The sequence below is a fragment of the Thalassophryne amazonica genome, chromosome 15 (assembly GCF_902500255.1).
Source record: "Thalassophryne amazonica chromosome 15, fThaAma1.1, whole genome shotgun sequence".
Classification (NCBI taxonomy): Eukaryota; Metazoa; Chordata; class Actinopteri; order Batrachoidiformes; family Batrachoididae; genus Thalassophryne; species Thalassophryne amazonica.
This window is the reverse complement of record NC_047117.1, coordinates 2,207,000-2,232,657: the sequence shown is the minus strand read 5'-3', so window position 1 is coordinate 2,232,657 and position 25,658 is coordinate 2,207,000. Positions and strand designations below refer to the sequence as shown.

The 25,658-nt window shown below is 44.3% G+C and overlaps 1 protein-coding gene across 2 annotated transcripts in view; it reads right to left on the bottom strand.

Moving 5' to 3' along the window:
- The window catches only part of pex6 (peroxisomal biogenesis factor 6), a 51,050-nt gene extending 31,802 nt beyond the window's left edge, over positions 1–19,248 (bottom strand). For both annotated transcript variants that reach the window (XM_034189258.1, XM_034189259.1), the window contains exons 1-3: positions 18,757–19,248; positions 8,243–8,869; positions 7,335–7,504 (exon numbers count right to left, since the gene is read on the bottom strand). In XM_034189258.1, the coding sequence (XP_034045149.1) occupies positions 7,335–7,504; positions 8,243–8,869; positions 18,757–19,224 (1,265 nt within the window). In that variant the 5' untranslated portion in view covers positions 19,225–19,248. The remainder of the gene's footprint in view (positions 1–7,334; positions 7,505–8,242; positions 8,870–18,756) is intronic.
- Between the last annotated feature and the right edge of the window lie 6,410 nt (positions 19,249–25,658).

Below are 25,658 nucleotides of genomic sequence, written 5' to 3'. Positions count from 1 at the left end.
TGTCATTTGAGTTTTAAATGGACCACAATGGAATAAGTGTTTTCACTTTCTTGTGCCATCCATGTATTTTTAATTTATTTACAATTATATTATGTACTTACATTGAACTTACTAAATAAAATCAGACACTTATGCTTTTTATAGATGATTTTAATGCCCCCTGCTGGAATGGTGTGTGAGTCCAGAATGAAATTAGTAACATCCAGTGTTGTTAGCTAATATCTATGGCATCTCCAAAAATATTTGTCTTATCAACGTTCTGATTTTACAACGTTCATCCTTGACCAAAAATACATAAACATACCAAACAGCAAGTATCAGCTCTCCACAGTTTGTCCGTGACCAAAGCCATACACTCACACATGCCACTTCGCTTTTATTACCTTGCGGCGAGCTGCACAGAAGAACGAGTTTATCTTTACTGCATTCTGCCATAAGCAGGCACTTTGTTGGGAAAGTGTCGGTACACGGACCCACAACAGGGGTGGCAAAGGAACGGACAATGGAGTAGGTCAAATAACAACACTTTACTGTTGTGAATGTGCACAACAAATACAACAGATTACAACAATAGATCAGAATCAATTCACAAAGGTGTCGTGTGGGCAGGCTCGAAGATAGGAGACACCTGTCCAAAGCAGAACCGGAACCACACGATTTCCTCCGCCACCAGACCCCAGGAATACTGGAGCCGCCAAGTCCCGAACTCCCAGGTGGCCACTGCCTCCGCGTGTCGGACCTGGTACTGCTGGCGAGGAACAAAAACACAATTAAAGGTGGGCGCGTTTGCACCCAGTAATCCGCACGGCAGGAAAGCTACCTCCACCTCTCGTTGGAAAAAAGGTCTGTTATCACTCACAAAAATCACAAAAGGTTACTGTCAAGCAGTCAGCTGAGAATATTACCTTCCAGGTAGAAAGATATCTCGGCAAAGAGGTGGAGACTTCGTCCTGCTGATGTACCCCTGCTGATTGGTAACAGCTGTTGCAGGTGATGCGTGACAGCTGTCACCCTAGCTGCTCCTGTGAGGCAGCTGCGCCCTCTGGTGCCTGGAGCCCGCACTCCAGGCAGGGCGCCCTCTGGTGGTGGGCCAGCAGTACCTCCTCTTCTGGCGGCCCACACAACAGGACCCCCCCCAGGCTTGTCCGGGTGGCGGTGGTAGAAATCGGCCAGGAGGGCCGGGTCCAGGATGAAGCTCCTCTTCACCCAGGAGCGTTCTTCGGGGCCGTACCCCTCCCAGTCCACCAAATACTGGAAGCCCCGGCCCATCCTACGGACATCCAAAAGCCGGCGTACAGTCCAAGCCGGCTCGCCATCGATGATCCGGGCAGGAGGCGGCGCCGGACCCGGAGTACAGAGGGGTGAGGAGTGATGAGGTTTAATCCGGGACACATGAAACACAGGATGGATCCGCAGTGAGGCTTCGGCTGCCGGCCTCACTGCGGCTGGACTGATGACCTTCAGGATCTTGAATGGGCCGATGTAACGGTCCTGTAACTTGGGGGAGTCCACTTGGAGGGGGATGTCCTTTGTGGATAACCACACCTCCTGCCCAGGCCGATACGCAGGGGCCGGGGTCCGCCGACGGTCTGCATGGGCTTTTGCCCTCGTCCGGGCCTTTAGCAAAGCAGAACGGGCGGCACGCCACACCCGACGGCACTTCCGCAGGTGGGCCTGGACCGAGGGCACACCGACCTCTCCCTCAACCACCGGAAACAACGGGGGCTGATACCCCAGACATACCTCAAAAGGGGAGAGGCCGGTGGCTGAAGACACCTGGCTGTTATGGGCATACTCGATCCAGGCCAAATGGGTACTCCAGGCCGCTGGGTTAGGGTTAGGGAGGGCCACGAAGTGGGCCGCCTTGGAGAATCGGTCCACTATCGTGAGGATGGTGGTGTTACCCTGGGACGGCGGGAGGCCCGTGACAAAATCCAGGCCGATGTGGGACCAGGGGCGATGAGGCACAGGCAGCGGCTGGAGTAAACCTGATGCCCGGCGATGGTCAGCCTTGCCCCTGGTGCAGGTGGTGCAGGCCTGGATATAATCCCGGACGTCGGCCTCTAGGGACGCCCACCAGAAGCGCTGCCGGACAACTGCCACGGTTCTTCGCACCCCTGGATGACAGGAGAGCTTGGAGCCGTGACAGAAGTCCAGGACTGCAGCCCTAGCTTCTGGTGGGACGTATAGTTTGTTCTTCGGCCCAGTTCCGGGGTCCGGGCTTCGTGCCAGGGCCTCCCGGACGGTTCTCTCTACGTCCCAGGTGAGGGTGGCCACGATAGTGGACTCCGGGATGATGGGTTCCGGTGGATCCGACAACTCCGCTTTGACTTCATCTTCATGTACCCGGGACAAGGCATCCGATCTCTGGTTCTTGGTCCCGGGACGGTAGGTGATCCGGAAGTCAAAACGGCCGAAGAACAGTGACCAGCGGGCTTGCCTGGGGTTCAGCCGCTTGGCGGTCCTGATATACTCCAGGTTCCGGTGGTCAGTGAAAACCGTGAATGGCACGGACGTTCCCTCCAACAGATGTCTCCACTCTTCAAGAGCCTCTTTCACCGCAAGGAGTTCTCGATTGCCGACGTCATAGTTCCGTTCGGCCGGGGTCAACCTGCGGAAAAAATAGGCACACGGGTGAAGGACCTTATCGGTCTTCCCGCTCTGGGAAAGCACGGCTCCTATCCCTGAGTCCGAGGCGTCCACTTCAACCACTAACTGGCGACTAGGATCGGGCTGCACCAGAACGGGTGCAGACGAGAAGCGCCGTTTCAACTCCTTGAACGCGGCATCGCAACGATCCGACCAGGTGAAGGGGACTTTTGGTGAGGTCAGGGCTGTCAGGGGGCTAACTATCTGACTGTAGCCCTTAATGAACCTACTGTAGAAATTTGCAAAGCCGAGGAACTGTTGCAGCTTCCTACGGCTAGTGGGTTGGGGCCAGTCTCTCACCGCCGCAACCTTGGCCGGATCAGGAGCGACGGAGTTGGGGGAGATGATAAACCCCAGGAAGGACAAAGATGTGCGGTGAAACTCACACTTCTCGCCCTTCACAAACAGCCGGTTCTCCAACAACCGCTGCAGGACCTGACGTACATGCCGGACATGAGTCTCAGGATCCGGAGAAAAGATGAGTATATTGTCTAGATATACGAAGACGAATCGGTGCAGGAAATCCCGCAAGACATCATTAACCAATGCTTGGAACGTCGCGGGGGCGTTTGTGAGGCCGAACGGCATGACCAGGTACTCAAAGTGACCTAATGGGGTGTTGAATGCCGTCTTCCATTCGTCTCCCTTCCGGATCCGAACCAGGTGATACGCATTTCTAAGATCCAGCTTAGTAAAGATTTTGGCTCCATGCAGGGGGGTGAACACGGAATCTAATAATGGCAACGGGTATCGGTTGCGAACCGTAATCTCATTCAGCCCCCTGTAATCAATACATGGACGAAGTCCGCCATCTTTCTTGCCCACAAAAAAGAAACCTGCCCCCATCGGGGAGGTGGAGTTCCGGATCAGCCCGGCAGCTAATGAGTCCCGGATGTAGGTCTCCATTGATTCGCGCTCAGGTCGTGAGAGGTTGTACAGCCTGCTGGACGGGAACTCAGCGCCTGGAACCAAATCAATGGCACAATCGTACGGACGGTGCGGGGGAAGGGTGAGTGCCAGATCCTTGCTGAAGACATCAGCAAGATCGTGGTACTCAACCGGCACTGCCGTCAGATTGGGAGGGACTTGACCTCCTCCTTAGCCTGGAACGGGAGGAACCGAGGATCCTAAACACACCCGATGGCAGGTTTCGCTCCACTGAACCACCACCCCAGACGGCCAATCGATCCGGGGATTGTGCTTTAACATCCATGGGATGCCCAAAATCACGCGGGAGGTAGAAGAAGTTACAAAAAACTCAATCTCCTCCCGGTGGTTTCCAGACACCACCAGAGTTACTGGTTGTGTTGTGTGTGAGTAAAGGGAGGAGGGTGCCATCTAGTGCCCGCACCTGCAATGGCGAAGGAAGCGCCACCAGAGGGAGCCCTACCTCCTTTGCCCATCTGCTGTCTAGCAGATTCCCTTCTGACCCCGTGTCCACCAGTGCTCGGGCTTGAAGGGTTAAATCCCCGCTCAGGATTGTGACTGGGAGTCGTGTGGCAATTTGTGTGTGTCTCACTTGAATGTCTTGACCCCCCCTTAGCCCAGTCTCTAAGGGTGAGTGTTGACGTTTTGGCCGTTTGGGGCAGTCTCTCTGTGTGTGCTCTGTTGAGCTGCAGAGAAAACACTCTCCACGGATCAGCCTCCCCATTTTGGCCCTGTGCGTTTCCCTAACAACATCACCAGGGGGAGCTGTTGCCCCACAAAGCGCTGCGGCTGTGGAGCGTGGGGAGGGCGGCCCCTTTTCGAACCCGGAAGGGAGAGGGGCGGCGCGTATCCGGTCACGTCCTTCGCCTCGCTCCCGACGGCGTTCCTCTAACCGATTGTCTAATCGTATAACGAGATCAATAAGCCCGTCTAAATCCCGCGGTTCGTCCTTGGCCACCAGGAGCTCCTTCAGGACCAACGACAGTCCGTTTACGAGGGTGGCACGGAGGGCAGTGTTATTCCAGCCGGACCTCGCAGCCGCGATGCGGAAGTCGACTGCATAAACAGCTGCGCTCCGGCGCCCCTGTCTCATTGACAGCAGCACGGCTGAAGCGGTCTCTCCTCTATTTGGGTGATCGAACACTGTTCTGAACTCCCTCACAAACCCATCATATATCAGAAGGAGCCGTGAATTTTGCTCCCAAAGCGCTGTAGCCCAAGCGCGTGCCTTGCCGCGAAGCAGATTAATGACATAAGCTATCTTACTAGCATCAGTCGCGTACATGACGGGACGTTGTGCGAAGACAAGCGAACACTACATAAGAAAGTCCGCGCACGTCTCCACACAACCTCCATACGGCTCTGGAGGGCTTATGTATGCTTCCGGGGAAGGTGGGAGGGGTCGTTGAACGACCTGTGGAACGTCACTGTTACGCACAGGGTCGACAGGAGGGAGAGCCGCAGCAGCGCCCTGAGGGCGCGCTTCCACCTGTGCGGCGAGAGCCTCCACCCTGCGGTTAAGGAGGACGTTCTGCTCGGTCATTAAATCCAACCGAGCCGTGAAAGCGGTGAGGATCCGCTGCAACTCACCGATCATTCCTCCTGCGGACGCCTGTGCGCCCTGTTCTTCCATTGGCCGTTCAACAGCCGGTTGACTCCCCTCGGGATCCATGACGCTGGCCGAGATATCCTGTTGGGAAAGTGTCGGTACACGGACCCACAACAGGGGGCGCAAAGGAACGGACAATGGAGTAGGTCAAATAACAACACTTTACTGTTGTGAATGTGCACAACAAATACAACAGATTACAACAATAGATCAGAATCAATTCACAAAGGTGTCGTGTGGGCAGGCTCGAAGATAGGAGACACCTGTCCAAAGCAGAACCGGAACCACACGATTTCCTCCGCCACCAGACCCCGGGAATACTGGAGCCGCCAAGTCCCGAACTCCCAGGTGGCCACTGCCTCCGCGTGTCGGACCTGGTACTGCTGGCGAGGAACAAAAACACAATTAAAGGTGGGCGCGTTTGCACCCAGTAATCCGCACGGCAGGAAAGCTACCTCCACCTCTCGTTGGAAAAAAGGTCTGTTATCACTCACAAAAATCACAAAAGGTTACTGTCAAGCAGTCAGCTGAGAATATTACCTTCCAGGTAGAACGATATCTCGGCAAAGAGGTGGAGACGTCGTCCTGCTGATGTACCCCTGCTGATTGGTAACAGCTGTTGCAGGTGATGCGTGACAGCTGTCACCCTAGCTGCTCCTGTGAGCGGCTGCGCCCTCTGGTGCCTGGAGCCCGCACTCCAGGCAGGGCGCCCTCTGGTGGTGGGCCAGCAGTACCTCCTCTTCTGGCGGCCCACACAACACACTTACCGTGGCAGCAAACGTACTACACAAAAAGACAGCAAACATACTACACAAAAAGACAGCAAACGTACTACACTTCTCACTCATGGTAATGGCAACACAACACTTAACTAAAATGACTAAACCAACTGAACTACAAAAATAAAAAGAAATCAGTAACACAAACAACACTATTAAACTAACATGAACCACAATAACATTTAAAACCCCAAACTCCCATGCTGCATTGCAGCACAACATCCATTGTTCACTGTTGTTAGCTAGTATCGCTAATTTCTCGAGTCATTTCCATTCACAGCATACCGCAGTCTGGACATGAGGCTGAAGACCTCAAAAGGAAAGCAGGTTTGACTTATGGTTTTGATGGATGGCAATGTTCTATGTATTTTGATCCATCTACTGGATGGCAGTGTGAATGGCGCCCTGTTATATCACACAGTTGCTGCTGAATCACAACTTAAACAGGTTTGCAAATGCCTTTTTTTTACAAATGGAAAAAAAATGACATTTTACATACAATGAATCAACCAATCAGTGATGAGTGGAGGCACAGTTTACCCATAATGCCTTTTGGCATGTGTGTGTTAATGTTCAAAACTTCATAATTTGTGCATTATTTTAGAATGAAAAGATATGCGTTATATTTTCATTTTGTACAAATGATAGAGTTGACATTAATGTAGTTAAACTATCCAGATTAATTTGGTTTATTAAGCAAAACCATAAGTCAAACCTGCTTTCCTTTTCATGACTTCCACCTCACGTCTGGACGGCTGCTGTGAATGTAAATGACTTTTGTTCTTTTCTTTTTGCAGCAGCCTGGGGGCCAGGCCCCTTCTGCTGGGGTAGAGTTGAGCTCAGCTCCTCACAGCTGCACAATACATAGCAGACAGGAACCAACATGTATGATTTTAGAGTTTACAAATGTTCTTCACCACTACTAACTCTGCAAAAAAACAATAGTAGACTAAATTAGCCGAACTAAATTTAGCAGAATTGGTCTAATTGCTCCACTGATGATTTATGAAGTTAGCTGAAAAGCTAATCCACTAACAAAAAAGTTAGCTAGTGGTCTAGTGGTTAAGGCGTTGGGCTTGAGACCAGAAGATCCTTGGTTCAAATCCAAGCCTGACTGGAAAATCATCTTGGACAAGGTCTTTAATCCCAGAGTTGCTCCCTGTGTGTAGTGAGCGCCATGTATGGCAGCACCCTGACATCGGGGTGAATGTGAGACATTATTGTAAAGCGCTTTGAGCATCTGATGAAGATGGAACAGCACAATATAAATGCAGTCCATTTACAATTTATTTAGCTTCGTTAATTAGCGGAACTGTGCCCACCCCTGGTTTGACCTGCTCTTGTCCTCATGCTAACATGCAGTGATTAACCTCGGTGTGCTGAAGTGCTCAGACAGCAGGGCGCCATAGTTTCCACCTGTGCCGTACAATGGCGACACGACTGGCTGGATGTGAAGCTCGGTGGTAAACGGCGGAGAAACCAGACGACAGAAACTCTCTGAGTGTTGGCCATCGACCCGCCGAGGACTCTGCCTCCACCTCTGCAACAAAATCATCATTTAATTATTATTTATCAAAAAAATAATAAAGTTATACCTGCACTCTTTAGTGTAACAACTTAATTATCAGATTTCCAGAGACAGTACAGTGCTGTGCAGACAAGACCATGCAAGAACGAGATATGTGAGGGAAGCCACCAAGAACCCAAAACAACTCTGAAGGACTTCAAGCTCTGTGGCTGCCAGTGGAGAAATATTGTAATTTTGAATTTTGCATCACCACTTCAGAGGGGAACAGAGAAGGATTTTCCCACAACACCACAAAAGCAAACCCAGGCTAGCATCTCCCATGTGCCTTCTGGCAAACTGTAGCTGAAATTTAAAGTGTTAAGAAAATGCTCCTCTTAACCACGTCACCATGAAGCTGTATAAGTGGTGAGGCGCAGTGCAGAGCGTGCTGTCTGGGCATCTTTGTGGCTTCCCTCACTCGTCTCCTCCATACTGTTTGTATTTCTGAAACACTGATGGAAATGTTCATGTGTTCATCACCTGAAAACTGGCTGTAAAAGTGATGATTTTCACGTGTGACACTAAACGGTGCCGTTACTTATTGAAGCCATCGCTTTGTTTTTTAGATCTTTGTTTGTGTCGTGGTGTCAGAGGTCAGTTTTCACTCGGACGTGATTCTAAAAAGTTTATATATTAAAACGGTTGAATTTTATTTTTTTAAATCTGATGTCATGTCAAAATGAAGATGTGCAGCAGGTTTGGATGAACCACCTTAATCCTCAGCGTGCTGGTACTGGCTGGAACTGATTCCCCGTCACTCAGGTTGAACCACAGTGTCGACGACATGAATCCAGTATCAGGACTGAGGTCCAGGTCTGGACTCAAGTCCACAACCACAACACAGCTCAGGTGCTCTTTGACGACGCCCACCCTGTCACTGGTGGGCGTCGGCCTGTCCGTGTGGTCCGGTGGAGCCTTTGAAAAGCCACCGGGTCGTGAAAGCTCCACCCACTCATGATTAAAGAGTCCCAGCTTTAGAAGCAGCTGTTTGCTCACAAAGATGGAACTGTTAACATCGACACTGGTTCCTTGCGGACCTTTGACCTCGCACCAACGCTGAGTGTCCACCACACAGACGTCCACTCTGCACTCCAGTGCCTGCAGCACGCCGCAGAAACCCGACTGCACCAATTTACTGCTGTCAAGAAGAGAGCTCCGCCCACTGAGGCCGTCAGCGCAGTGGGCGAAGTCGGACACAAACAGTCTGAGGGGCCTGAAGATCGGAAGTCCAGCCGGCGGGTCGCACAGATCCCAGTCAGTCACCACGAAGGAGGTGTGGGCCGTGATCCTGCCCTGAGTGACCGGGCTGCACTCCAACACCAGCAGGTCCAGCTGCACCTGAAAACCAAAGAAGAGACGACAGCTTGACAGAGCCCGCCCATGTATTGGTCCATATCAGCCTTTCACCAACGCAAAAACATTTATTTTACCAAATAAACGCGATGCAGAAAAACACTCTGGCTGTTGGAACTGGTGTCATTTCATCATTTGTCCAGCAGAGGGCGGTCCGGCAGCACTGTTTACCACCAAGTTGAGCTGGGACCCCATCACCCTCTGGTCACATTAGCTCCAAGAGACAGAGGCAAAGTGAGCAGCTGCGGTTCACGGGTTTTCCCCAGACAATGGAATAACGACGCCGCACTGTTATACTGCCATCTAGTGCTGCTATACTGTGGCGTCATCTCGTGATGTTTTAGTGCAAGACTTGGTGGGAATCAAACCCATTTTTGAGGGGAGATTTCACATAAACAACTTCTCTTATTTTATCCTGTTTACATCCAAATGACATAAATCAAGTGTTACAAGAAGCCCGATGACGATCTCTTTTGTTTCATCTTGGCGGTGACCGCAGCCCCTGTGGGGTGCGGCGATCGAAATTCTTGAGGTACAGAGAGACACTTTCATTCTTTGAGATTTTGGTGCTGACAGCGGCGTGCATTATTATGAGGACTCGTTTTTAGCTGATAACTGTTCATTTTGATGCAGTCACTGTAAAAGCAGCTACTTTCCACTGTGCAAAAACGTAGCGCACGTGCACGTCCATTAATCATGCACAGCATCTTAACCCCCAAAACATGAATCAGCTGCAAATCTTGAATTATCCACAAACTGTTAATTGCAAAACATGAACGCTGAAAAAATATCTCCCAAAATGTGAACGCAGGTCTCATAAAACAGGAATATCATTCATGATCTATATGTATGTTTTTCACTTTAAGTAGTTTAGGAATTTCAGTTTAGAGGTCAATTCCTGCAGGAAGTCTTGATCGCAGGACCCATCACCGCAAAACATTTTTTTTTTTGGTCCACTACAGCCCGTGAGGTGGGGAGGTGATCCGAGCAGATATGGCTTCTGGTGTCAAGCGCCCGGCCCTGCTGGATGTCTCCCACGCTTCCGTTTCTCCGCCGTCTCCTCGTTCAGATTAATATTATTTTTCCAGCTCAGTTGACGGCTCATATGTTTAAAAATAAGGTTGTGACTTGTTGTCTACCTTCCTGAGGTTAGAAACTAGAGTTTGTTTTTCTACAAAGTTTCTCCTCAGATTATTGAGAGGTTTCCCGGGGGGGAGGTTTCTGTCCTCTGTGAGTTTGACAGGTGGACTGTCCCAGTCAAACTCCTCACCTGACACTGTCCCTGAAGTGGGACACAACGAGCGGGACCGGGCGCTTGACACCAGAAGCGACAGCTGCTCTGACCCCACCCCCACAAAAAAAAACAAAAACATTTTTGCAGTGTTCGGGTTTGCAATTAAGATTTCCTGCAGTAATTGACCCATAACCTGAAATCCATGAACTACTTAAACTGAAAAACAGCACACACACACACACACATATATATATATATATATATATATATATATATATATATATATATATATATATATATATATATATATATATATATACAATGAGGAAAATAAGTATTTGAACACCCTGCGATTTTGCAAGTTCTCCCACTTAGAAATCATGGAGGGGTCTGAAATGTTCATCTTAGGTGCATGTCCACTCTGAGAGACATAATCTAAAATAAATAAAAAAAATCCAGAAATCACAATGTATGATTTTTTTTATAATTTATTTGTATATTACTGCTGCAAATAAGTATTTGAACACCTGTGAAAATCCATGTTAATATTTTGTACAGTAGCCTTTGTTTCCAATTACAGAGGTCAAACATTTCCTGTAGTTTTTCACCAGGTTTTCACACACTGCAGCAGGGATTTTGGTCCAGTCCTCCATACAGATCTTCTCTAGATCTTTCAGGTTTGGAGTTTCAGCTCCCTCCAAAGATTTTCTATTGAGTTAAGGTCTGCAGAATGGCCACTCCAGGACCTTGAAATGCTTCTTACGGAGCCCCTCCTTAGTTGCCCTGGCTGTGTGTTTGGGGTCATTGTCATGCTGAAGACCCAGCCATGACCCATCTTCAATGCTCTTACTGAGGGAAGGAGGTTGTTTGCCAAAATCTCACAATACATGACCCCATCCATCCTCCCTTCAATACGGTGCAGTTGTCCTGTCCCCTTTGCAGAAGAGCACCGCCAGAGTATGATGTTTCCACCCCCATGCATCACGGTTGGGATGGTTTTCTTGGGGTTGTTCTCATCCTCTAAACATGGTAAGTGGAGTTGATTCCAAAAAGCTCTATTCTGGTCTCATCTGACCACATGACCTTCCATCTTGCATGGAATCCCAGACTGAGGGAGACTGACAGTCATCTTGTGTTTCTTCCACTTTCTAATAAATAATCATAACAGTTGTTGTCTTCTACCAAGCTGCTTGCCTGTTGTCCTGTAGTCCATCCCAGCCTTGTGCAGGTCTACAGTTTTGTCCCTGGTGTCCTTAGACAGCTCTTTGGTCTTGGCTATGGTGGACAGGTTGGAGTGTGACTGATTGAGTGTGTGAACAGGTGTCTTTTATACAGGTAACAAGTTCAAACAGGTGCAATTAATACAGGTAAAGAGTGCAGAATAAGAGGGCTTCTTAAAGAAAAATTAACAGGTCTGTGAGAGACAGAATTCTTGCTGGTTGGTAGGTGATCAAATACTTATTTGCAGCAATAACATTCAAATAAATATTAAAAAAAAATCATACATTGTGATTAGAGCCCGACCGATATATCGGCCGGCCGATATTATCCCCTTATTATACCCTTTTCAAAGTACACACAATCGGGCAAAATTTTGCTGATAGAACGGCGATAATTTCTCATAAACAGAACAGTTACTGAAATAATGTTGGTGTCGGCAATGTAAAATGTCCTTGCACCGTTTGTCCAGTAGATGGAGCTCTGACTCCATTCAACTGAGAGCTGCTTACACCCTGCTTAAATGTGTTCATCACCGACCCCCGTAGTTCGCCGTCACACTGCACTGATCGGCTGACAAAAGCATACAAGTAAGTTTATAAGGATCTATATCCTTATCCTGAACCTATATCTAAGTTGCAACAACAAGAGGTACAAGATCAAATGTATTTCACAACTCTTTTTAAGGATATGTATTTGCTAATTTCACAAAGGTTTAATTCTTGATTGCATTCTTTGAACTTGAAAATTCTTCTGTTATAAAGTTAATCAATAAGAGGACAACGCTTCAGCTTTTATCTCATACCTTTTTTGTTAAGGGTCCAAAAAAGAACATTTTATTCATTTAAAAAAAAATAAAATAATGATATTGGCTGATTTAACGGCTGTCAGCAAATCAGCCGATTTATCGATTATCTGCATTTTTTCATCCAAATATATTTATCGGCATCGGCCTCAAAAAATCCATATCAATCAGGCTCTAATTGTGATCTCTCACAGTGGACATGCACCTAAGACGAAAATTTCAGACCCCTCCATGATTTCTAAGTGGGAGAACTTGCAAAATCGCAGGGTGTTCAAATACTTATTTTCCTCAATGTGTGTATATATATATATATATATATATATATATATATATATATATATATATATATATATTTATATGTGTGTGTGTGTATGTGTAATGGGGGGTTAAGTGAGTAAATATTGTGATTTTTGGAAAAAAATCTCGACGTCCATTGTGCGTCACAATCTTCCCCTGGGGAAGATAAAGGTAAAGCCAGCAGAATTTCGCCAACACCAGACCTACTTCATGCGCCAAAGGCTGTTCCATTGTTCTGAGCACCGCCACAAATCTTCCCACGCGAGGCGGGGCTCCTCCCTGCCACGGTGCTCGTCTCCCCTCTCGTCACTCCTCTCTGGCGGCTCTCTTCCCAAACACCTGGCGCATGCACGCACGCACGCACGCACGCACACACGCACGCACACACACACACACACACACACACTCACACACACACACCAGAGCCAGCGAACGCACAGTGAACCGTCCCTCAAGCCAAAGGCTCTGACCTCATGAGCAGCACCACACAACACATGACCTGTGCTCTCAGACAGGATCCTCCCCTGCTGCTGTGTGTGATCCACACCGTGGTGCTCCTCCTGGACGGTGAACCTGCTGGCCCTGTGTTACCCACCAGTACGGTTCCTGGTCTCTCCGGCAGCTTCTCCTCCCGTCCTCTGCTCTCCGCACCCTGTCCCAGCTGCGTCCCCACACGGCTCCGCTCCCGTCTTGTCCCATGCCACCTGCATATTTACCAAACTCCAGCATCTTTTATAGGCCACCATTAAGCGCCACGCCCCAGGTGCACTGATTACAGGTCATCACATTAACAAAAGTCAGGTGCTGCTGGGGTTGTCATGACAACCACAGAGGAGGCAAAACTCACAATAAATAAAGCAAAATATACAAACACCACAGCAACACACACACACAAAGAAAACGTGCAAACAAAATATAAATAAATAAATAAAGCCTTCCCTACCATCGACATTGACGCCTGTCCGATTGTCCGGGACAAGTGTAAAATGTGATCGGACAAGCAGTAGCTGTAAATCATTGTCCAACCAGACAAGTGGCATTTTTTTTTTTTGGTTTAAAACATTCAAATTGTTCTCGCACCTCACGAGAAAGCATCTTCGGTTTTCCTGCCACACTCCACGCAGCAGACAATCGGAAAACATGATAACACCGAGTTCTCCCCAGACAATGGAACAACGACGCCGCGCCATCAGTGTTCTGACAGCGCCGTCACACTCTGCCCTGCTATCAGGTAGTTTTTCTAAAATCCAGCCAGACTGTTTGTGCTGAACTGCCCCCCCCCAGCAGACAGAGAGCCGAGCAGCGCTGCAGCGGAAAAAAACTCCAGACAGAGACAGCGAGAAAGAGGAGAGAGAGAAAGGAGAGAGAGAGAGAGAAAGAAAGAGGAGAGAGAGAGAGAGAGAGAGAAAGAGACAGAAAGAAGAGAGAGATTCAAATCCATATGGTTTTTGAAAAAAATAAAAGGTCGGATACTTTTCTAACAGACCTCGTATATATATATATATATATATATATATATATATATATACTCAACAAAAATATAAACAACACTTTTGGTTTTGCTCCCATTTTGTATGAGATGAACTCAAAGATCTAAAACTTTTTCCACATACACAATATCACCATTTCCCTCAAATATTGTTCACAAACCAGTCTAAATCTGTGATAGTGAGCACTTCTCCTTTGCTGAGATAATCCATCCCACCTCACAGGTGTGCCATATCAAGATGCTGATTAGACACCATGATTAGTGCACAGGTGTGCCTTAGACTGCCCACAATAAAAGGCCACTCTGAAAGGTGCAGTTTTATCACACAGCACAATGCCACAGATGTTGCAAGATTTGAGGGAGCGTGCAGTTGGCATGCTGACAGCAGGAATGTCAACCAGAGCTGTTGCTCGTGTATTGAATGTTCATGTCTCTACCATAAGCCGTCTCCAAAGGCGTTTCAGAGAATTTGGCAGTACATCCAACCAGCCTCACAACCGCAGACCACGTGTAACCACACCAGCCCAGGACCTCCACATCCAGCATGTTCACCTCCAAGATCGTCTGAGACCAGCCACTCGGACAGCTGCTGAAACAATCGGTTTGCATAACCAAAGAATTTCTGCACAAACTGTCAGAAACCGTCTCAGGGAAGCTCATCTGCATGCTCGTCGTCCTCATGGGGGTCTCGACCTGACTCCAGTTCGTCTTCGTAACCGACTTGAGTGGGCAAATGCTCACATTCGCTGGCGTTTGGCACGTTGGAGAGGTGTTCTCTTCACGGATGAATCCCGGTTCACACTGTTCAGGGCAGATGGCAGACAGCGTGTGTGGCATCGTGTGGGTGAGCGGTTTTCTGATGCAACTTCGCACAGCCATTGAAGAGGAGTAGACCAACATTCCACAGGCCACAATTGACAACCTGATCAACTCTATGCGAAGGAGATGTGTTGCATTGCATGAGGCAAATCATGGTCACACCAGATACTGACTGGTATCCCCCCCCCAATAAAACAAAACTGCACCTTTCAGAGTGGCCTTTTATTGTGGGCAGTCTAAGGCACACCTGTGCACTAATCATGGTGTCTAATCAGCATCTTGATATGGCACACCTGTGAGGTGGGATGGATTATCTCAGCAAAGGAGAAGTGCTCACTATCACAGATTTAGACTGGTTTGTGAACAATATTTGAGGGAAATGGTGATATTGTGTATGTGGAAACAGTTTTAGATCTTTGAGTTCATCTCATACAAAATGGGAGCAAAACCAAAAGTGTTGTGTTTATATTTTTGTTGAGTGTGTATATATATATATATATATATATATATATATATATATACACACAATGAATGATATTCACATTTTGTGAGACACGTGTTCATGTTCTGGGACATTTTTTTTCAGTATTCATGTTTTGCAGATAATTCACAGTTTGCAAATGATTCACATTTTGGGGTTTAACAGCGTGTTTAACAGTTTACTAGATGCTCATGTTTGTTTATCTTCTGCAATGATAAACATGTTTATCTTCTGCAGTAAGTAAACATGTCTGTTTTTGTTTATCTTCTGCAGTGAATAAACATGTTTTTGTTTATCTTCTGCAGTGAATAAACATGTTTTTGTTTATCTTCTCCATTAGGTAAACATGTTTTTGTTTATCTTCTGCAGTGAATAAATGTCTTTTTATCTTCTGTAGTAAGTAAACATGTTTGTTGGTTTTTCTTCTGCAGTAGGTAAACATGTTTTTTATCTTCTCCAGTGAATAAGCATGTTTGTTTGTTTATCTTCTGAATTAGGGAAACATGTTTGTTTATCTTCTGTAGTAAGTAAACATGTTTGTTGGTTTATCTTCTGCAGTGGGTAAACATGTTTTGTTTATCTTCTGTAGTAAGTAAACATGTTTTTGTTTATCTTCTGTAGTAAGTAAACATGTTTTGTTTATCTTCTGTAGTAAGTAAACATGTTTTTGTTTATCTTCTGTAGTAAGTAAACATGTTTGTTGGTTTATCTTCTGTAGTAAGTAAACATGTTTTGTTTATCTTCTGTAGTAAGTAAACATGTTTTGTTTATCTTTGGTAGTAAGTAAACATGTTTTTGTTTATCTTCGGTAGTAAGTAAACATGTTTTTGTTTATCTTCTGTAGTAAGTACACGTTTGTTGGTTTATCTTCTGCAGTAGGTAAACATGTTTTTATCTTCTGCAGTAGGTAAACATGTTTTGTTTATCTTCTGTAGTAAGTAAACATGTTTTTGTTTATCTTCTGTAGTAAGTACACGTTTGTTGGTTTATCTTCTGCAGTAGGTAAACATGTTTTTATCTTCTGCAGTAGGTAAACATGTTTTGTTTATCTTCTGTAGTAAGTAAACATGTTTTTGTTTATCTTCTGTAGTAAGTAAACATGTTTTTGTTTATCTTCTGCAGTAGGTAAACATGTTTTATCTTCTGCAGTAGGTAAACATGTTTTGTTTATCTTCTGTAGTAAGTAAACATGTTTTTGTTTATCTTCTGCAGTAGGTAAACATGTTTTTATCTTCTGCAGTAAGTAAACATGTTTTTATCTTCTGTAGTAAGTAAACATGTTTTGTTCATCTTCTGTAGTAAGTAAACGTTTTTGTTCATCTTCGGTAGTAAGTAAACGTTTTTGTTTATCTTCGGTAGTAAGTAAACATGTTTTTGTTTATCTTCTGTAGTAAGTAAACATGTTTTTGTTTATCTTCTGTAGTAAGTAAACATGTTTTGTTTATCTTCTGTAGTAAGTAAACATGTTTTTGTTTATCTTCTGTAGTAAGTAAACATGTTTTGTTCATCTTCTGTAGTAAGTAAACATGTTTTGTTCATCTTCTGTAGTAAGTAAACATTTTTGTTTATCTTCTGTAGTAAGTAAACATGTTTTTGTTTATCTTCTGTAGTAAGTAAACAAGTTTTGTTCATCTTCTGTAGTAAGTAAACATGTTTTTGTTTATCTTCTGTAGTAAGTAAACATGTTTTTGTTTATCTTCTGTAGTAAGTAAACATGTTTTGTTCATCTTCTGTAGTAAGTAAACATGTTTTGTTCATCTTCTGTAGTAAGTAAACATGTTTTGTTCATCTTCTGTAGTAAGTAAACATGTTTTGTTCATCTTCTGTAGTAAGTAAACATGTTTTTGTTTATCTTCTGTAGTAAGTAAACATGTTTTTGTTTATCTTCTGTAGTAAGTAAACATGTTTTGTTCATCTTCTGTAGTAAGTAAACATGTTTTGTTCATCTTCTGTAGTAAGTAAACATGTTTTGTTTATCTTCTGTAGTAAGTAAACATGTTTTGTTTATCTTCTGTAGTAAGTAAACATGTTTTGTTCATCTTCTGTAGTAAATAAACATGTTTTTGTTTATCTTCTGTAGTAAGTAAACATGTTTTGTTTATCTTCTGTAGTAAGTAAACATGTTTTGTTCATCTTCTGTAGTAAGTAAACATGTTTTTGTTTATCTTCTGTAGTAAGTAAACATGTTTTGTTCATCTTCTGTAGTAAGTAAACATGTTTTTGTTTATCTTCTGTAGTAAGTAAACATGTTTTGTTCATCTTCTGTAGTAAGTAAACATGTTTTTTGTTTATCTTCTGTAGTAAGTAAACATGTTTTGTTCATCTTCTGTAGTAAGTAAACATGTTTTTGTTTATCTTCTGTAGTAAGTAAACATGTTTTTGTTTATCTTCTGTAGTAAGTAAACATGTTTTGTTCATCTTCTGTAGTAAGTAAACATGTTTTGTTTATCTTCTGTAGTAAGTAAACATGTTTTTGTTCATCTTCTGTAGTAAGTAAACATGTTTTTGTTTATCTTCTGTAGTAAGTAAACATGTTTTGTTTATCTTCTGTAGTAAGTAAACATGTTTGTTTATCTTCTGTAGTAAGTAAACATGTTTTTGTTTATCTTCTGTAGTAAGTAAACATGTTTTGTTCATCTTCTGTAGTAAGTAAACATGTTTTTGTTTATCTTCTGTAGTAAGTAAACATGTTTTGTTCATCTTCTGTAGTAAGTAAACATGTTTTTGTTTATCTTCTGTAGTAAGTAAACATGTTTTTGTTTATCTTCTGTAGTAAGTAAACATGTTTTGTTCATCTTCTGTAGTAACTAAACATGTTTTTGTTTATCTTCTGTAGTAACTAAACATGTTTTTATCTTCTGTAGTAAGTAAACGTTTTGTTTATCTTCTGTAGTAAGTAAACATGTTTTTGTTTATCTTCTGTAGTAAGTAAACATGTTTTGTTCATCTTCTGTAGTAAGTAAACATGTTTTTATCTTCTGTAGTAAGTAAACATGTTTTTGTTTATCTTCTGTAGTAAGTAAACATGTTTTGTTTATCTTCTGTAGTAAGTAAACATGTTTTTGTTTATCTTCTGTAGTAAGTAAACATGTTTTGTTTATCTTCTGTAGTAAGTAAACATGTTTTTGTTTATCTTCTGTAGTAAGTAAACATGTTTTGTTTATCTTCTGTAGTAAGTAAACATGTTTTTGTTTATCTTCTGTAGTAAGTAAACATGTTTTTGTTTATCTTCTGTAGTAAGTAAACACGTTTGTTGGTTTATCTTCTGTAGTAAGTAAACATGTTTTGTTTATCTTCTGTAGTAAGTAAACATGTTTTTGTTTATCTTCTGTAGTAAGTAAACATGTTTTGTTTATCTTCTGTAGTAAGTAAACATGTTTTTGTTTATCTTCTGTAGTAAGTAAACATGTTTTGTTTATCTTCTGTAGTAAGTAAACATGTTTTTGTTTATCTTCTGTAGTAAGTAAACATGTTTGTTGGTTTATCTTCTGCATTAAGTAAACCGGTTTGTTTGTAAACATATTGGTACCTGAAGCGGTTCGGGGCCTAGCAGCTCCGGGGTTCGGGGCAGCAGCAGCGGGTCTCCCTGCCGGACCAGCGGACTCGGTTCCTGGCGGCAGAGTTCCTGCAGTCCCGCCGAGAACTGCTCGGTTCCGGTCCAGCGGAGGCTGGCTTTGCTGCGGGCTCCGACCACCACCCTGTCCAGACTGACCGGGTCGACGGGCCGGACCGTCCCAAGCCGTGGCAGGTCCCGGAGCCGCCAGAAGAACCGGCTGGTGTAAATCCGAACCCGTGTCGTGGGTTCGGTTCTGGAGTACTCTTCGGTCGTTGGGTGAACGCGGAGAACCACGGACGCGCTTCCGGAGCCGTGTGGGGTGAAGAGGAGATGCTGCTTCCGGAACACCAAACCCAGGTCAGAATTCCGGATCAAAGCGTCCAAAAGGCTCACGTGCGCCGGAAAAGCGTCCAAACAACACAACTCAGCCTGCACGGCCATCTTACACTGACGTCATCACTGACGCGACTCCTATCGATGACTCGCTGGCCGCCATCTTATGTAGGTATAAATCTTAAATCTATCATTTTTGACCAATAAAATACTTTTTTGCTTTTTTACATATAAAACGTTTACCAGTGACCCAACAGGCTGTGTTAATTTCTTTATTTTTACCTGAATTAAGATATCCTTTAATAAAACTCAAAGTAAACATGACAAAAATTAAATATTCTCTAATATCATGTGAACAAGTTTCAATTCAATTTAATCAGCTTATAAAATCAAATCACAACAAAGACTGCCTCAACGCGCCTCACACAGAACAGTTCAATATAAAAATTTTAAAGAAATAAGTAACAAAAAAATTCGAATACATAATTAAAAACAAGTAAAAGAATAAAACTGATTTTAAAACACAATAAAAGCTATTCATAAGAAAGAGAATAAAAATAGGTTTTAAGTCAACTTAAAAATGTCCACGGACTCTGACTGCCTCACTGTCGCAGGAAGACTGTTCCACAGAGCGGGTGCATGATAAGAAAAAGCTCTTTGATCCGCTGACTTCTTCACCCTGGGAACACAGACAAGTCCCGCATCCGGCGAGCACAAAACCCAGGGCGGCACATAGGGTTTTACCAGATCGACCAGATAAGACGGCGCCATGAACAACTTTATAAGTCAGTAACAGAAGCTTTAAATCTGCTCTCACACTTACAGGGAGCTGGTGTAAAGATGCCAAAATGGTTGTGATATGTTCAAACCTTCTGCTTCGTGTCAAGTCTGGCAGCAATGATCTGAACCAGCTGAAGACGTCTAATGCTGGACTGTGGTAACCCTGAAAATTGGACATTACATGAATCTAATCCAGAAGAAACAAACGCATGGATCAGGGTCTCAGCATCAGCCATAGACAGGATGGGGCGGATCCTCGCTATATTTCACAAATGGAAAAAAGCAGTCCTTGTAATATCTCTAAGGTGGAGGATAAAGGACAACGTAGGATCAAATATTACCCAAAGGTTCCTCACTTTGTCCATATGATGTATGACACATGAACCCAGGCTGAGCGCCAGCTGGTCAAACTGATGCTGATGTCTCACTGGACCAAGAACTATCATTTCAGTGTTATCAGAGTTTAAAAGTAGGAAGTTGCTAGACATCCAGCTTCTCACTGATAGAAGACAGTCCTCCAGGGATTTTATGGGAATGAGATTTCTTGCAGTTATCAGGATGTACAACTGAGTATCATCAGCATAACAATGAAAGGCAATCTAAAAACACTGCAGTGTACACTCAAGGAGTGTTACATACAGGGAGAAAAGCAGGGGGCCTAAAACGGATCCCTATGGAACACCGAATTTCATGTCACTAAGGTTAGAGGTAGTGTTACTGTACAAAACACAGTGAGAACGACTGGTCAAGTAGGACGTCAGCCATGCAAGGGCACTCCCAGTAATCCCAAAATGATTTTCCAGCCTATCAAGTAGAATATGATGATCCACTGTATCAAATGCAGCACTGAGATCTAACAGCAACAGAACCGTAGTGGTGTCCGAATCCATTGTAAGCAGAAGATCATTCACCACTTTAGTGAGAGCGTCTCTGTGGAATATTTTCTAAAAGCAGACTGCAGTGGCTCAAAGACATTATTCTCAGTAAGATAGTCCACGAGCTGCCGTGACACCACTTTTTCCAGAATTTTAGAGCAAAATTATAGATTTGATATCGGCCGATAGTTTTTCAATACACTAGGGTCAAGATTAGGTTTCTTAAGTAATGGTTTAATCACTGCAGATTTTAAACATTTAGGAACAGATCCAGAAGTTAAAGAAAGATTAATAATTTCCAGCACAGTCGGCCCAAGAGTGGACCACAGGTCCTTAAACAGTTTTGTTGGTTTAGGATCAAATAAACAAATGAACATGATAAAAAAAAAAAAAAACATTAAAGTCCTGATTCCGAATACGACAAACCCATTTAAAGATCTTAAACAAATACATTTACTCTGTTTGCAGTGGTGGGGCACAGTTCCAATAATCTGATAACCGATAATTATCAAAGATAATGTTTTCATTAATGGATTATATTTTAAGATAACGTTGAAAACCATTATTGGACTAAATATCTTCCGATAAATTTTTGTCCGATAATTTTTATACCGTTAACGTGGTAAACAAAGCTGAACAGCTACAAACACTTATAAAATTTAAAATCAGTTGAGCACCTACCTGTTAAATGTTTTGTAGCAGATGTGTAGTTCTACCCTCTGCAAAAAGAGGAGAGCTGCTTCTAGAAGAAACCGCTCTATCCTCTGCAGGCAAAGGAGAACTGGTCACAAAAAAACTAATTTCTTTTAACCCCATACTGATACATGGGCAATATCACCCAAGTCATCCAGAGGCATACATTTTAAATTTATGGTTCAAATTTTAACCAAACGAATTTCAGACAAGTTTTTTAAATTAACGTCACGTCTGAAGTTTTATAAAGTGAAAATATCAGATATGTTTTAGTTTTAAAGTAATGTGCTAATTTTTAAGGTTTTAGTGTGGACATGCTGTGTCCAGGTGCATTATGGGTATGATAGGGTAATCTCAGTACATTCACGACAGGAGAAATGCATTTGAGAGACACTGATCAGGCTCCACGGACAACAGCATTAAACTCTAGTGTCTAAAACTCTTGTGAATATATTCTCTGGTTTATAGATGTTGTTACTGTGTTTGCGTTTATTAAATTTCACGCATCTTAAACGTAGCAGACACGGATTATCTGGAATTTTGTTTTGGCAAGTTTTCACAGTCTCTACTGCCATCTACTGGCCAGTAGTGTTCATGGCAGTATTCGCCCTGAAGCTGGGCTGATATTTTCAATCACTGTACTTGGTTCCAGCTCAAACTGTACCACACAACCGCACGATGTAAAAGTTAAGAGCACACGATTTATGTTCTCACACACATTGTACGTTCAAAAACCACACGTCGGACTCATGTTTCCAGAAGCAAAACGTGAACATAAGCTTTTTTCAAACTTAATTTACAAAAACTCTCAATGGGAGACATCAAAGTAAAAAAAAAAAAAAACCAACAAAAAACATTACAACACAGGTCTGCAGTGTTTGCACAGGCACAGTGCGAGAGGTTGGACGCCTGTAGCACTTAAGCAGCGGGATACCCTCACAACGGCCGACCAGAATATCAAACAGGTTTGATTTTCATCTGACCATACGATCGCCGATCAGGAGGTGGTCGTGAGATGTTAAATGCAGCTTGTTACTCCATGTATACTAAACGATGCAGGACGTGCGATTCACCTGAAACTCGTTGCGATCCAAAAAATTCTAGCAAGAATGAAAAATCAGCTGAAAAAGGGCCAAAACTCGCATAGTGTAAACCCATCTTAAGTACTGATCGTCTGGCACCAGTAGATCATGGCAGTGTTCTATTTATTTTGACACTGGTTATATCAGACGGTTATCTAATTACAACTTGGCTTTTTTTTTTTTTTGAAAATGCCTTTTTTACAAATAAAAAAATGGCATATTTTACAAAAGCACATTTATCTGTAAACACCAACACACGACACACATCACATTAAAGTGTTGGTTTAGATAGAATGAATGAGTCAACCAATCAGTGTTAGCGGAGGCACATTTTACCCAGAATGCCATCTGTCTGTGTTTGTTACAAAACTTCAGAATTAGTGCATTATTCACAATCAGAATCAGAAAAGTTTTATTGCCATGAGTGAACAAGTTCACATTAGGAAATTGCTGCGGTACTTGGTGCTAACATAAAAAAAAATAGTAGTAAAACAAGTAATAATGTTACAAAATGTACAGAATATATGAGCTAAGATAAATAAATGGTGATGATAAATGATGATAGCAACAATCTAGAGTTATAAAAGTTCTTGTTGATGAGGCTAACAGCAGAGGGGGAAAAAACTGTTCTTATGGCGGGAGGTTCTGGTCCGAAGGGACCATAGCCTCCTGCCTGAGGGGAGGAGGTCAAAAAGGCTATATTCAGGGTGAGAAGGATCGGTTCTGATCCGACATGAACGCCCCAGTGTCCTGGAGGTGTACAGGTCCTGAAGAGATGGAAGGTTGCAGCCAATCACTTTCTTGGCAGAGCGTATAATGCGCTGTAGTCTCTGTATGTCCCTGGTGGTGGCTCCAGCATACCATACGGTGATGGAGGTGGTGAGGATAGACTCGATGATGGCAGTGTAAAACTGCACCATGATCCTTGTTGGCCGGTTGAATTTCTTCATCTGCCGCAGGAAGTACATCCTCTGCTGGGCCTTCTTGACAACAGAAGTAATGGTGGACTCCCACCTGAGGTCCTGGGTTAGAGTGATTCCCAGGAAACAGAAGGTGTCCACTATGGTGATGGGGGTGTCTGCCAGGGTAATGAAGGGGAGAGGGGCTGTGTTCTTCCTAAAGTCCACAATAATCTCCACTGTCTTCTCTGTGTTCAGCACCAAATTGTTATAGCTGCACGAGGACACCAGTCGTTGGACCTCCAGCCTATAGGCGGACTCATCCCCATCAGAGATAAGTCCGATAAGGGTGGTGTCATCTGCAGACTTGATAAACTTGACAGACTGGTGATCAGAGGTGCAGCAGTTGGTGTACAGGGAGAAAAGCAGAGGAGAGAGGACACAGCCCTGATGAGTACCGATACTGGTGGTCCGGGAGTCCGAGACATTCTTCCCCAGCCTCACGTGCTGCTTCCTATCCTTCAGGAAGTTGGCAATCCACCTGCAGGTAGAATCAGGCACGTTCATCTGGGAAAGCTTAGCTTGGAGAAGATCTGGGAGGATGGTATTGAAGGCAGAGCTGAAGTCCACAAACAGGATCCTAGCGTAGAACGAAGTGCAAAGCCAGGTTGATGGCGCCAGCCACAGACCTATTGGCTCTGTAAGCAAACTGTAAGGGGTCCAGGAGGGAGGCCATGAGAGAATTGATGTGGGACAGAACCAGATGCTCAAATGACTTCATGACTACAGAAGTCAGTGCCACCAGTCTGTAGTCATTGAGTCCAGTGATCCTTGGTTTCTTGGGCACAGGAACAATGATGGAGGTTTTGAAACAGTCAGGCACGTGGCAAGCCTCCAGTGAGGAGTTGAATATGTCTGTAAACACTGGGGCAAGCTCATTAGCACAGTGTCTCAGAGTGGCAGGTGAGACACCGTCTGGCCCAGGAGCTTTGCGAGCTTTTACGTTCCTAAACTGCTTTTGCACCTCATCTTCATAAATATGCAGAGCTGTGAGGGCGGGGAGAGAGGAGGGGGGCTCTGGGATGGAAGTCCTTGATATTGTGGGCTCCACTAAAGTGTGGTGGGTGGGGGAGGTGGGAGAGTGAATGTCCATGCTGGATGTGTTGCTGGGTATGTTGCTGGGACTGGAGGTGGTGTGAGGGCTGTTAAACTGGCCATCAAAACGACAATAGAACTCGTTCAGTCTATTTTCAGTTTGTAGGTCGTCTGTGAAGTGGGGGGTTTTAGGCTTGTAATTGGTAATCTGCCTAAAACGTTTCCACAACGAGGCTGCATCATTCTCTGAGATCTGCTGCTGGATGTTCTCAGAGTAGTGTGATCTAGCAATGCCCACTTCCTTGCTAAACCTGTATTTGGCCTCTTTGTAGTAATCTTTGTCCCCACTTTTAAAAGCCTCCTTCTTATCTAACCACAGCCATTTCAGTTTGGGAGTAAACCAGGGTTTGTCATTGTTATAACTCACCCTGGTGCATGATGGTACAATGCTGTCCTCGCAGAAGTGGATATACGAGGTCACAGTGTCCATATACTCATCCAAACTCTAACAAGCAGACCTCATTGAGTCCCAGTCTGTGGTTTCAAAGCACGCGCGCAGCTCCTCCACAGCCTCAACGGTCCATTGTTTTATTGTCCTCACTACAGGTTTAGAGAGCTTCAGCCTCTGTCTGTACGCAGGGATCAGATGGATCATTAAGTGGTCAGAGAGGCCGAGCGCAGTGCGAGGCACTGCGTGATAAGCCCCGCTTATCGTGCTGTAGCAGTGATCCAGTGTTCTCTCCTCTCTGGTCGGACATTTGATATATTGTTTGTATTTGGGAAGTTCCTGACTCAGGTTGGCTTTATTAAAGTCCCCAAGTATGATGATTAGTGAATCCGGGTATGTCCGCTCCATGTCCAGAATCTGCTCACTCGCGGAGCAGATTCTGGAGCATCGTGCACGTCCACGTCTGGCGGGATGTTAACAGCAGCCAGTACGAGTGAAGTGACCTCCCGCGGAGAGTAGAACAGTTTACAGTGAATGAAAAAATATTCCAAGGATGGAGAGCAATGCTTAACAATCACTGTCGCATCCGTACACTAGCCACTGTTGATATAAAAGCAGACACCACCACCTATTGCCTTGCCTGAGAGCACAGCTTGCTGGTCCGCTCGGA